The 14,087-nt window shown below is 36.2% G+C and overlaps 1 protein-coding gene across 2 annotated transcripts in view; it reads left to right on the top strand.

Moving 5' to 3' along the window:
* Window positions 1-14,087, top strand: part of CUL3 (cullin 3) — a 91,791-nt gene that overhangs the window by 17,648 nt on the left and 60,056 nt on the right. The window contains exon 2 of one of the 2 annotated variants that reach the window (XM_081051877.1): window positions 3,751-3,948. The exons of the other annotated variant lie outside the window; for it this stretch is intronic. Coding sequence (XP_080908003.1) covers window positions 3,751-3,948 — 198 coding nt within the window. The remainder of the gene's footprint in view (window positions 1-3,750; window positions 3,949-14,087) is intronic. 2 annotated transcript variants of the gene reach the window in all.

The raw sequence follows: 14,087 nt of genomic DNA, 5'->3' as shown, positions 1-14,087 counted from the left end.
CCAGCATCACTACTCTTGCACTTTGGGGCCATTATTTAATAAAATACAGGTTATTTGATCACAAGCACTGTGAAACAGCGACAGTTGATCTGATAACTGAGATGGCTAAGTGACTAACGGGCGTTTAGCATGTACTGCATGGATACACTGGACAAAGTGATGGTTCACGTCCTGTGCTGGACAGAGTGGAGCAGTGCAAAATTTCATCATGCTACTCCATGGCGTGTAATTGAAAAATTATCAGCTGTTTATTTCTGGAATTTTTCACTTAATATTTTCGGACCACGGTTGACCAAGGGTAACTGAAACCGCAGAAGGCAAAACCATGAATAAGGGAGACTACTACTGTACATTGAGTAGTAGGCCATAATTATCACATGGGCTTGTGTCTTTTAGTTACGAAAAGTTATAAATAGTTATATCTTGTATTTTATATGGATCTGATAAAAAATAGACAGTAGTTTAGGTGTAGGACTAAATTAAGACCATTTCAGAAAAGTCTGATAGACCTGGGATTTGAATAAGATTTGAGTAACAGGAAAGAAGTTGTTCTCTTAAAAAGTTCCTTTTTAAGCTCTCCAGAAAAGATTAGAGTAATAAGACATCTACTTACAAATCCTCCTGATTGATAATTGAGCTGGTAGTTTATTGATGGAGTGACTGAAAGAATTGTTTTGCCTACCTACTCCTTCCTCTTTCGCATTCATACCCATTAGACATGGCTTGGAGAGGATTCTTTTTTTTTTTTTTTTTAACATCAGTTTATTGAGGTATAATTGACATACAAAAAAACTATATATTTAATATATGCAACCTGATGAATTTGGAGGTAAGTATTCATCTGTGAAACAAACTATCACCATAATCTATGCAATAAGCATATCCATCAACCTTAAAAGTTTCTTCCTGCCCTCTTTGAGGTAGATTCTACCAGTTTAGTCATTTCTATCCAGTTCAGGTCAGAAGTATGTGTGAAGCTGATGTGTAATTGTTGCAGGGTTTCCTAGGTTGTGAATGCAGAACTTGTCAATTTTATGTGGCATATAAAGGGTTACTTAGTCAGAGATGAGGAGAAAATCAATCAACAAGTATAAGTAAGTGCCTGTTATTTGCTAGATATGATTTTATTATAGTGGCTAAGGGATTCAGCAGTGAAAAAAAACCTTGCCTTCATAGAGCTGACATTTAGCTGGGATGAGGGAGGCCAGGAAAATAAATAAGGAATGTGGGGTTGGACTGTGGGGGTCCCCAGTAGGAGGCAGCTGCTATTTTAAATAGAGTGGGCAGGTAAAACTTCATTTTAAGATGACAGTTAAGCAGTTTTGAGGTTGATAAGTGAATGAGCCATGCAGACATCTAGGGGAAGAGCATTTCAGAGAGAGGAGCAAATACAAATGCCTCAAGGTGAATTTGACAGATTCCAGGAATAGCAAGGAGGCTGGTGTGGCTGGAACAGTGAGCAGGAGGAAGACTATGCTCAAGTCAGGAGATTACCAGATCAAACAAGGCTTTTGTAGGCTAGTGTAAGGACTCTGGCCTGGACTCCTAGAGAAATAAACAGTCACTTGAGGGCTGGGAACAGACGAGTGACATGATCTGACTTGTGTTTTCAGAAGGTCATCTCACTGCTCTATGATATTGGGCCAAAAGCAGAAACAGACCAGTTAGGAGGCTGTTGCAGTAATCTGAGCGATGATGGTGGTTTGGACAAGGCTTGTTAACAGTGGTAGAGGTGAGAAGGAGTTAGATTCTGGTACATTCTGAAGGTAGAGAAAATAGAATTTCCTGTAGGAGTAGAAGTGAGGTAAGGGTGTAAAGAGGTATACAAGCTTTTTAGCATTAGCAAATGACAGAATGGATTGGACATTTGCTTGGTTGGAGAAGACTGCAGGAGAAGCAGACTCGGGAAAAAATTAGGGTTTCTCTTTTAGACTTGATAAGTTTGAGGTGTCTAGTAGGTATTCAAGTAGAAACATTGAGTAGGTAGCTGAATATATGACTGGTATTAAGGAGAAATGGCTAAATATATAAAATTTGAGGTTAACTTAAAATCATGAGAATAGATGAGATCAACTTCCCCTTTTAAAAACTGTCGGTAGACAGTTTTAGAACCTGAGCCTTAGGGTTGGAGGTTGTGGTGGCGTGTAAGAACCGGTAAGCAGACTGCCATATAGGAGCTAGAATAGGAAGAAAATGAGACTGCAGTGCTGGCAAGGCAAGTGAGAAATCTGTTCTAAGGAGTAGGAGTGATCAGCTCTTCCAACTGCTGCCAGATACGTCAAGGAACATAACTCAGACTGGGACCGTTAGACTTAGCGATGGGGAAGGCACTGCTGATCTTCTCGAGTAATTTCGGTGAAATGGTAGAGATGAAATCCTTACTAGAGTGGATTCAAGAGATGGCGGGAAGAATAGGACTTGGAGACAGCAACATAGAATATTTCTCCTCCTTTGCCCCATGATTTTGCTGTCAATGGAAAAGCGAAATTAGGTGGTGGTGGAAAAATATATGGGGATGTGAGGATTTGTTTGTTTTTAAGATGGGGAACGGATAATTTTGAATGCAGATGGAAATTATCTAGCAGAGAGGAAAAATTTGATGATGCTGGGAAGGGAGATTGCTGGGGATGGGTGTCCTTGAATAGGTGAGTTGTGATGGAGCCAGAGCAGCAGTATTGTTCAACTTCATTCTATATAGGGCTCATCTGGGGTTCTTGTTAAAATGCAGATTTGGTGCAGTCTGGATTGGGGTCTGAAATTCTGCATTTCTAACAAGATCCTCGCGTTTGCTTATGTTTCTGGTCCCTGTGCTATAATTTGAATATAAGAATTTGGCACTGTGAGCACAAGAACGAGCAGGTTATATTGGTATGCAATCAGGTATGTTAGTGGATATGGTCAGAGTTTGTGCAGTTTCTCTTCAGGTTGTTTCTGTTTTCTCAGTGGAACAGGAAGCAGGTCGTCATCCTAGAATGCGGATGGCGGAGGGGGTGTCAAATCCTCTAGGGGAGTTGGGTCAGGAGACTTGAGAAGTAGGATTGCGGGTTGCCTAAGGGCCTACTTTTGATTAATGATCCTGAATTTAAACAGATGAATCAAATATGGGTGTATGTATGTTATTCTTCATTTACTCTCAGCTACTTGGGTGCAGGTGAAGAGTAGGTGGGCAGTTGAGATTTAAAATAGCATGTATTTTGGAGGAAGAGAGGGGCAAGTGACTTATGAATGTGTATAAGCTAGTAAGAAGTGATGGACCATGAAGTCTGAGACGGGAAAGGAAGAAAATGAGAGAATGCTAGGTTAAACAATAAATATATGGTGGGCTTTTGTTTTTTCTTGTTTGTTTGCTTGGTTTGTTTTTAGTTGCAAGTCTCCCAGCTCTGTAAAATCTCCAGGAGAGGGAATCCCTGAGTTTGTGTTCTACTAAATAAACTTAGGGGAAAGACGTCTTACACTTTTGGCTAAAGCAAGTATTAACATCAGAGATTATGACTTTATTTAAAGTGGAGGGTTCTGCTTCAGATAAGAGAGGAGGGAGATCTTAAAGGATTTTTTAAAAATTGCTACTATCAGCTTTAAAAACTATTTTTAAATGCATCACTTTATTAAAACAGATTGTTAACATCCTTATAAGTCATACAGCTTTGTCATCATAGCCATATAATAAAATATTTATATGGACAAATACAGATTTTCAACCATTGGTTTTTGTTTTTGTTTTTGTCTCTTTCTCTCTCTTGGATATTACAGATGACCATGGATGAAAAATATGTAAACAGCATTTGGGACCTTCTGAAAAATGCAATTCAAGAAATCCAGCGTAAGAATAACAGTGGTCTTAGTTTTGAGGAGCTCTATAGAAATGCATATACAATGGTTTTGCATAAACATGGAGAAAAGCTCTACACTGGACTAAGAGAAGTTGTTACCGAACATCTCATAAATAAGGTATCCAACTTTAAAGGACTATTGCTAATTATATTGAATCTAGAAAATCCTTATATACCATATTTTATTTTGACTAAAAGTATTGTTTTTAAAGGCTCCAGATAGCCTATAGAAATAATAATTAATGACTGTATTATAAAACCTCACTCAAAACTAATCACCTAAATTAGAATTTTTGATAATTGAGAGAGGATGAAATTTGTGATCTGTAATAAATATTTTCTATATAATTAAGGAAGAAAACTTGCAGTAATTTACAAATGCTTATATTAATGCTAATTACAAATAATCATTTTTTTCCTTAAAATGCTTAATCAGCCCATTTTAGCTTTCTTTACTTTCTCTGTATATTTGAAAATAATAAAACTACATGGTTTAAAAAATATTGTCTTAAGACTTTTCACCATTTGAAATTGACTTTATTCATTTTAACAGAGTTTTATTACAGAAATGTGAATTAAAAACAGTACAATGGTGGGCTGTTAACATTATAAAATGGTTCTTTGGTTCAAAAAAGATGTATTTGTTTTTTAAGAACATATGTTTTTATAGAGCAAACTCTTCCACTGCAAGTATGTCTTGCTTTAAGATTGTTAGATAAAATGTAAATACCACAGATAAATAAAAACTTCTCAAAGTTTTTGTGTGGTATTAGGGTATTCGTTTTTTAAATTTTATTTTGCAAAAATGGAAAAGTTGCACCAATAGTACAATGATCTCTTTTATTGTAGATTCACCAGTTGTTAACATTTTGCCACATTTTGGCCAATCTTTTTATGATACTTGTTATTACTATTATGATATTATTGCTGAACAATTAGAGAATAAGTTTTAGATTTACTTACCCTCAAATACTTTGGAATGTTTCTCCTAAGAACAAGGAAATTCTCTTAACCAAAGAACAATGTTCAAAATCAGGCAGTTTAACATTAATATAATACTGTTATCTAATACAGTCCACATATAAATTCACCAGTTGTCCTGTGTAGCAGTGATGTCCTTTATAGCAGTTTGTTTTCTGATCCAGGATCCAATCCAGGATCACAGCCTTTCTTTGTCTCTCAGCACGTTGACATTTTTGAAGAGTATAGGTTAGTGTTTGTAGATTGTCCCTCAGTTTTTGGTTTGTCTGATTGTTTCCTCATGACTAGTTTCAGGTTATGCATTTTTGGCAGGAATAATACATAAGTGATGTTGTGTCCTCAGTGCATCACATCAGGAGGCACATGATGTCAGTTTATCCCATTATTGGTGATGTTAACTTTGATCACTTGGTGTCCGCCAGATATCTCCACTGTAAAGGTACCTTTTTTTCCCTTTGTAATTCTTAAGTAATTTGTTCAGATATATTTTGAGACTGTGTAAATATCCTGTTCCCCGAGAAACTTTCATGTGATGGTTTTAGCATCCATTGATGATTCTTGCATGAATCATTATTACTCTAGTGGTTACAAAATAGTCACTTTCTATTTCTACTATTCCTTCTACAAGTCCTTTCTCTTAAGTGGGGTTACATGAGCAGGTAGCTAGTATTTTATAAAGCAGGTGATTGTGTTCTTCATGCAATCAACAGTTTTTGTTAAGTGCCTACTGTGCACAACTTTTAGGAAAATACAGTGGATGCAAAGAGGTATATGATAACCATCGCTTCCTAGGTTTGTTTGTACTCCGATGTGAGACATGGCTACACACATTTAGCTAAGTGTGAGGCATTATATAATTAAGCGGTAAATGAGTTGTATAGGCAATACATGGTTTAGGAATTCTAGTGAAAGAGAGATTACCCTGGGCTGTCAGATTTCCTGGGGAAGGATCAAATTGGACTGAGCCATGACAAATTTGGGATATAAGTGAACAATGTGGAAGGCATATCAAGGATGGCAGATGTCACATGATTATATAGAAATAAGCTGGGTACACTTAAGTGGTAAGTAGAGTTTAATTGAGGTATATAATTTGTGGCTATTAGTGGATTATAGTGTTGCAAAAATGGTTTGGGAACAAATTGGAGAAAAACTTGAATGTCAAGCTAAGGAATTTGGACTTAATCATTAACAGTAGACATTTATTGGAGGTTTTTAAGTAGATGATAATGAGACAGACTATTTTAGGAAGATTAAGATAGAAATGTAGAATTGGGAGGATGTTTGCTAGAAGCAAGAGGAAACCGGAAAAATCTGAGTAAAGCAGTAGGCTAGAAATGAATGGGTGATGTCAGAAATTCTGAAGTAAGACTAGATAGAATTTGGTTACTGGGAGAATTTATGGTGCCACCAGTAGAAATACTATGAAGTTATAGTGGAAAACTGATTTGGAACTGGTAGAGGAGATGATAGATTTTATTTTAGATTATATTGGAAATTTTTATAGTTGTCAGGCACCTTAGAAATTATTTTATGTGTGAGGAAAATTGAGTGTGAGATCATAATAAGGTGCTCAAGTAGGAATATCATATGTTTAGAGATACACAGGTTTACAGTTTGGGCAGGAACTCAAAAGTGACGCTCAAGATTTGGCATTTGGTAGCATATATTGAGGGAATAAGTATTGGAGTTTAGAGAACGAAAATTCCAGAGTTAAGGGATGAGTCTTCAAAAGCAAACTGCGGTTAAGTAGGTGTGGGAAATAAAGAAGACTGATTTAAGAAGCTTGGTATCGAAAGAAAGAAGAAAAATAGAGCAGAAGAATTTTGCTTAAAGATCTTAAAGGAGAGAAGATTGGGACAACTGAGGTCTTGGATGTGGAGAGAGCATGGAATTGAGAACACTGGAGAAGTAAAGGTAGAAGAGGGACTTGTTCTCATTTGCCAGAGGTTTTGTAGGGAATGACGATGATCACGACTAACTCTTAATTACTGTGTGCTAGGTCCAGTTTTAAGGCTTTTACATGTATTAACTTAGTTAATGGTCACAATCCGATGAGCCAGATACCACTATTAATCTCTGCTTTACAAATGAAGAAACTGAGGCACAGAGAATTGGTGATTTGTCCAAATGCGTGCAGCTAGTAAGTGGCCTAGAAGGAACAGTTTTCAGTCAGTGTGGCTGCAGGCTGAGTCCTTGACTTCTCTGTCGATCTGCTCCTGGGGCATAGTGAGTGGGCTAAGATGCACTAAATAGGCTGTCACTGAGGGTGCTTAGGGGCCTTCAAAGACATTGGCTCGGTGTTTGGAAACCTATAGTCCTTTACATTCTAGGTCTTGATTTATATAATTAAAATGAAGGAATTGGCAGTAATAGCTCTGAGATTATTTAGTTCTAAAACGAAAATGAGCTGAAGAGACCTGGAGTATCCCGTGGGGAATATGCTGAGGAATTGCCAAGTGAGGGGAAAGATAGCTCAGTAGGAAATGGCCTAAATGTGTGAATTTTTTGTTTTGTTATTTTTTTTAAGCAGTGCTTTTCAGCTCTGGGCACCGATGCAGAAAAAAGCATCTGTAGTTACTGTGCTAGGATTGAGAATTGGCTTGTCTAAAAAGTGAGGAGAAGAGAGGAGGCCAGAGTTGTGAGGTCAGTGTTTATGTGATTGATTTTTGAACTCTGCGACATGGTTAGGTAGAAATTGAAGTCATGTTAATAAATAACTCCATGGTAACTGTGAGAGCTTTAGCATATTTTAAGTTGCTTAAAGTGGTCCTAGATCTAAGATTAACTGTCATTTCAAAATGCAGGCAGTGCCCTATAATATATTCCAGAGAACATGTATTCAGGTTGATTGTACTAAAGAAGTTAAAAATATATGTGTTCAATTCTTAAGTTTATTTTTTTTACACAGACATTAATGATATGTCACCAGTATCTGAAAATGTTCTTTTAATATTTTTCTTTCGCTAACACTCATTTAACCAGCTTGAAGTGTCAGTTTCTGACTAGGAAATATGCCAATTACATCATATCTAGTGATTGATTTCTTTGTTTCGGTTGAATTAAGTTTTTGAATTTCTGCTAGTATCTGCTCTTTGATTTTTATGTTTCCCATTTCATTTTTACTCTATGAAAAACTTCACTGTATAAATACAGTACTACTGTATGAAGGAGACACTATCAAGAGAAGCCTATTAGCTGACAGGCAGGGCCGTCAGACAATAGTAGCCTAAAATGTCCCCTGATTTAGGAAGTCTCACATTCTACCAAATGAGACTTTTAGGAAGGTGTCCGATAAAATATACTTAAGTGTGGTTTGCATGAAAATCTGTTACCTGTCTCAACTTCCTACCTTCTGGATGGAAGGTAAAGGAATGGTTTAGGGTTCTGTGGTACCACAGTAACCACCTTTAGTCTCACAGAATATATCCCATATATCCCTTTCTGTTTGGAAAGCATACTACGTGGTGTGTTCATCAAATTTTTGTTCGCTTTGCTTTTAGCAGTTAGCTGAACTGCCTAACTAATAATTATGTGTGTGTGTGTGTGTGTGTGTGTGTGTGTGTATTTTAGCAAAGTTATTTTCTACGGAAGTGAACCTTTTAGTGCAGCTGGAACCGATCTTTCATGTTGAAGAATTCAAAGGAAGTACAGTTTTTACGTGGATATGGGTTTATTATAGTTTGTTGGTACCCTTATTTCAAGATGAGAATAGTGAACATTTTGAGGAACATTTCTGGTAGAGTGCTACGTACTGCCAGAGGGCAGGTGAAGGGAGGACACATCTTTGAGATGAAAGTAGCTGATTATTGGCTTTGGAAACAAGTTCACAAAATTGAAGCAGGCTAAATGCTAGGAAAGCTAAATGCTGTTTCTCTTACTTGGTAGTATTTTCTTCCTATCGTAGAGGAATGTTCCCTTTGAGGAAACTGAGCCCCAAAGGAATTCAGTGACTTTGTCAAGACCACAAAGCAAAACTTGAGGGTGTCATGTGGCGTTTGTGCCTAGCCATAAGAAAAATCTTGACTTATTTTAGTAAACACGAAAATGTTGCAGAATTCACAGGGATTATATTTTCTTTAACATTTTTCTTTTAAATAGCTTTAAAAGCATGGTTATACTGGAGACAAAAAAGTTCTTCTACTTTTTAGTTTTAAGAATTTTTAAATTATAGATTTTGTAAAAGTCTCAAAAGTATCCAAATAAGACTTAAAATTCAACATTCAGAAGTATTTATTATTTGCCAGGCTCCGAATTAAATGTTAGAAATCTATTGGTAAATAGAATGCATCTGATCTTTGCCCCCATAGAACAGATAAACAAGTAAACAAATGTTTAGTTATAAAATATAATGAAGAAATCATGATATAGTGATAGAGAAAAATGATGAAGGCAACTATTCAACTCAAAGGGTTCTTTGAGGAAGTGCTGGTGTTTAACCTGGGATGGTAATGAGAAAGGTGCTCATGAGAAAAGTGGGTTGATGAGCATTCCAGGCAAACGGAATACCTATCAAACATTTTTTGTATAAAGGACCAGATAGTTCATATTTTCAGCTTCCTGAGCCATTTGTTCTCTTGTCGGGGCTACTCAGTCTCCTGTTGGAGCACGTGGACAGCAATAGACCATAGTGGTGAGTGGGTGTGGCAGCATTCCAAGAAAACTGTTTTAAAAGACAGCAGGCCATCTTTTGTCAATTCCTGTACTAGAGAAATTGGGGGTGGGAGGGCGGGGACTGTTCTGAATGGGAAATTAAGAATTGGCAGTGGGGAAGAGTGCAACAAGGCTGAGATTGGAGAGAGAAGCAGAAGCCAGGTCATGCCAAGCCTGGAAGCCAGCATGTACGGGCTTCGTACTTAATTATATGTACATTAGGAAACCATTCAAGGATTTTAAGCATGACAGTGATAGGATTTGATGTAGGTTTTTAAAATATTACTCTGGATGCTATGTGGTAAATGAGTTAGAGGGCCCAAGAGTTAAGAGAGAGGAAGAAAAGAGTAATCCAATAGTTCAGGTCAACGATGAGGGTGGTCTTGCAGGAGTGCAGAGACAGTGGGGATAGAGGAAAGTTTTCAGATTCAAGATGTATTTTGGATGTAGGTTTTACCTGCAGACTGATTATAGAGAATAATGAAAAGGGAAGAATCCAAGATGATTTCTAGGTTTGGGGCTCTTGAACAACTTAGTGATTCCATTTTTTGATTTGGAGTGAAAAAGGGAGCTCCATTTGGACAGGTTAATTAATAAGATGCCCATGAAATTGCATATGCAAATCCAGTTCTCGGAGAAGTTTGGACTGAAAAATGTAAATTTGGGAATTACAAGCATTTAGATGATATTTAAAGTCCTGTAAATAGGTGAAATAACAAAGAAAAAAAGAAATGAGGGCTCCCTTTGAATGAACCCCAATGAATTTTAACATTTCACATAGTTTGAGGATTGCAGTGGAGACTGAAAAATGGCTAGTGTTAGTGGTTAAGGTCAGCTCTGACCTCAAATTATAAATTTCAACATTTATTTATCTGAACTGTGGTTTTTCGTGTGTGTTTGTGTGTGTGTGAGAGAGAAAAGACCATTTTAAATTCAGAAATAGGGATAATCAATTGTTACTTGTGGGTAGGGTTAGGTAAGGGTTGAGTTGTTTCTTAAAAATTTTTTTTACAGATTTGTTGAGGTATAATTGACAAATAAAATTTTTAAGATTTAGAATGTTTTGTTTGGGGGGGGCATCTCCTTTTAGAAATTCCTATTTGGGGTTCAAACTTGACAGTCTCTAAGCTCATAGTACAGTAACCAAAGGCGTGCTTTTTCTTCTACCCACTGTTGAGCACTCCGTGTTTAATAGTGAGAAATAACTTAGAACTAAATTCAGTGGAAAAGTACTGGGTAGAAAGTAGGGAGAACTGGACTTTAGGCCTAATTCTCCACTAACAGTCTTGAACAAATTACTAGACTTTTTGAACTTCAGATTATTAATTTATAAAATGAAATGAGGGTTCATTTTGTTAGCCTGAATGAGCCTTAAAACTATATCATGATTACATGTCTTGACAACTTGGGGTTATTAAGACTTAGAAAGATCATAGTTTTTGCAGTTTACCATTGTTCATTCCTGTATCATAATACATATGTTTAGAATAAAAACTTTTCCATTTTTAATTGTCAAGGGAGAAACTTTCTTTTGTTTTAATGTGTCAAGAACTTGTATCTCAATTCTGTGATGCTTAACAGGTTTTTAAATTTGCCTTATACTTAATTTCCCTCTCTTTCAAATTATTACTCTATAGTAATAATTGAATACATGGCAGCCTCATAAAAGAGCTTTATAAAAGTTAATTCTCATACTTTTGAAGGTTTGTTTTCCTCTTAGAAAACAGCTGAACAAGAAAGGTGTTGACTTTAACTCTACTAGAAACAGCTTCTTATTGATAAAAATAACACTATTCCAGTGGCTTCCAAAATCCTTCTGTTCATACACCCTATTCTTAAATAATATGATTGGATGGCAAGAAGGCAGAATAAGAGGAGCTTTATCCTGCTCACTTTCATTCATTCAGAAAACTGTCTTTTGACGACCTATTATGTGACAGGCACTGGTCTACTAAGCATTTGCCATCTATCAAAGATCCCTGCCTTTGCAGAACTCATGTTTTGGACTTACATACTTGAATCTGTGCCTTCTAATTCTGCTCAATTCTAAGCTCTTTGTTTTACAGGCAAAGAAATGGAAGCCTTGAGGGGGAATAGTTTTCAATTTTTAAGTGATTTTCTTATTTGGATGCTTTTTTTTTGGTAAACTAAAGTATTTATGCAATAACACTCTACTGTTTATTTTGTGTATATAGGGTCTCATTTGCTGAAAATGATATCTTTATGTATACTATTGTTTTAATGTATTAATTTTTCTCCCCAGTTTTAGATGGAAAATGAGAAGAGGTAGAGTTTCAGATTTTATGTTTATTTGTAGGTAAATTAAGATGTTTATGTGAGGGTACTCATTACATGTGGAAATGAAGTTGGTAATTTTATGGTAAACTCAAGACTATTTTGTAGGCCAATTAAACAGACTTAGCTTTTATAATCAAGCTTTTAGGACTTTTCCTTCCTTTCTAGGCAAATGTGAATGAATGTAGAGAGATTTTTTAATGGCATCTATGTACAAAATATGTTGTAAATATAATGATTGCAGTGAATTATGAATGATGTTGATAGAAACACTCAGGAATAAGGTTTTTGTTAGCAAAGACAGATTCAGAGGCCCACAGATACTGAATGTCTCCGTGTCGCAGCCACCCAAAAATAATTAAGACACCATGCCTACCTATCAGCAGGAAGCCCCCAGTTTTAGAGAGGTAATCATCAGATTTGAAGGGGAATTGTTTTCCCTGAGGAATTTAGGACACGGTAGAAAGAGCTCACTTTTGATGAGCTTTAAAGGGTTATTAAAGACTCATCATGTGAATGAACAAAGGCAAAAGGCAGTCTCAGTTGGGAAAATGGCATGAGCGAAAAAGGCAGGGAGGTGTGAGTATTGGTGAGGTAGATCATTGTAGATGGCACATAAAGAACTTTAAGTGCTTTTGTAGGAAATGAGAATGGTAGTTATTTGGATTAAATTTTGAAAATCATTGTGGGGGGGATAGCTTTTATTCTGTGGGTGATGAGAGTCGTTGATTTTTATCTTTGAAAAGAGACTGAAGTGGAGAAGTTGGAGTCAAAGGTTTAGTAGGAATGCCATTTTCAGTGCTGCATTGCTAGTTATCTTTCATTCTCCTGCCATCTTGTCTTATTCTTTTTTCTAACTTAAAGTTGCTGGAAGAAACTGAGAACCCGTTGGATTAATATTGGCGTTGCTTAAGGTGATGACAGGAATGAGAAGAGAATGGCTGTGAGCTACCTGTACAAACCCTTGAATATGATATGGAAGAGTTACTTGATGGAAGAGTCTTCTGCTATGACACAGAAGAGTAATCACAAGAGGAAGAAATAGTTGGGGATAAGGTGGGGAATAGGGATTATTAGAGAATCAGGAAGATAGCAACCATAGGATATGACGGGCATAGGAAGGAAGTTGAGTAGCTTCTACTTTGAAAGGATTAGAAAAGATGTTCCTAGAGAGCCAAGTTTAAAGTGTTACTTAGCAAGTTCACCCATGTTAAATAAACACCAGCTATTTCCGCTTACATTGTTGAGTAGACTTATAAGTACTGTGAGTGCAGGTACCCCTGTCTGTCTTGTTTTCTGTTGTGTTTTCTAGTGATATTCTTTTAGTACATTGAATAAGTGAATGAACAAATAAGGACCTGTTTCATCCATCTTTGTGTCTCCTGCCTCTTCACATAGTTGGCAGTCAATAATTGTGTGTTGAAAAGAACCTTTAAGAATAATACTAGCAGTTAAATGGAAACCATCATGGTTTATATCCATGAACTGCCGAGATGTGTTTTGTCTTCTTTATGTAGGTAATACTTCTATCTACCCAAGTTAATTACTGAATCTAACCACTGTTTAAACAGAGTATGTTTCACCATTTAAAACCACAGTGTAATTTTTAGGTTGCATACATACCTCTGTTTTTTTTGAGACTGGAGTTTGTCAGTGTACTGGATACTAGATACTATGACCTTGTACAACGGTAGTTCTTTTTTTCCTTGGTACTCAAGAAAACAAAAAATTGCCATACTTTATATATGTTTTATGACTTATTCTGTCCGTATCCCCATTGTTCAGTTTAACTAAGGTACTTTTGCTATGATGGCTTTTAGTGTGTATCTTATTGTCTTAACCATTAGGAATCGAGTAATTTGCAAATGATAATTCATATTATCCTTCTGTGATATACTACTTTTTGCTTTTTGTTTCCCTTTTCAACCAGTAGGTAAAAAGCTACCTTTTTTTTTAATGGCATTACTTTGTACTCAGAAAAATCCTGATTTTCTAAGTTGTTTTATTAAACAAAAAAAATTAAAAAGAGTGTCTAAACAAAGAATGTATTTTTTAAATATGAAGCCAAATTTAGATGAAGTTTTTATTTACTTGAACATTTAGCAGATTTTCTTTATCTATGAAATTATGAAAATGTTCTAATTCTCATTGTGTGACCCTCCTTTGAACCCTCATGACTTTTCTAGTGCTAGTCATTGTATTCTACTTGGTAGTGCGGTCACATGAATGCTATTATTAGGATGCTCTTTTTTTCCTCCCTTCCCCATAGAGATGATACAGTGGCTGAATGTGTCTCGTGTCCCCCACAGTGACTAGCATCCTGCTTTG

Source organism: Rhinolophus hipposideros, assembly GCF_964194185.1.
Source record: "Rhinolophus hipposideros genome assembly, chromosome: 6".
Classification (NCBI taxonomy): Eukaryota; Metazoa; Chordata; class Mammalia; order Chiroptera; family Rhinolophidae; genus Rhinolophus; species Rhinolophus hipposideros.
This window is presented reverse-complemented; position numbering and strand designations above follow the sequence as displayed.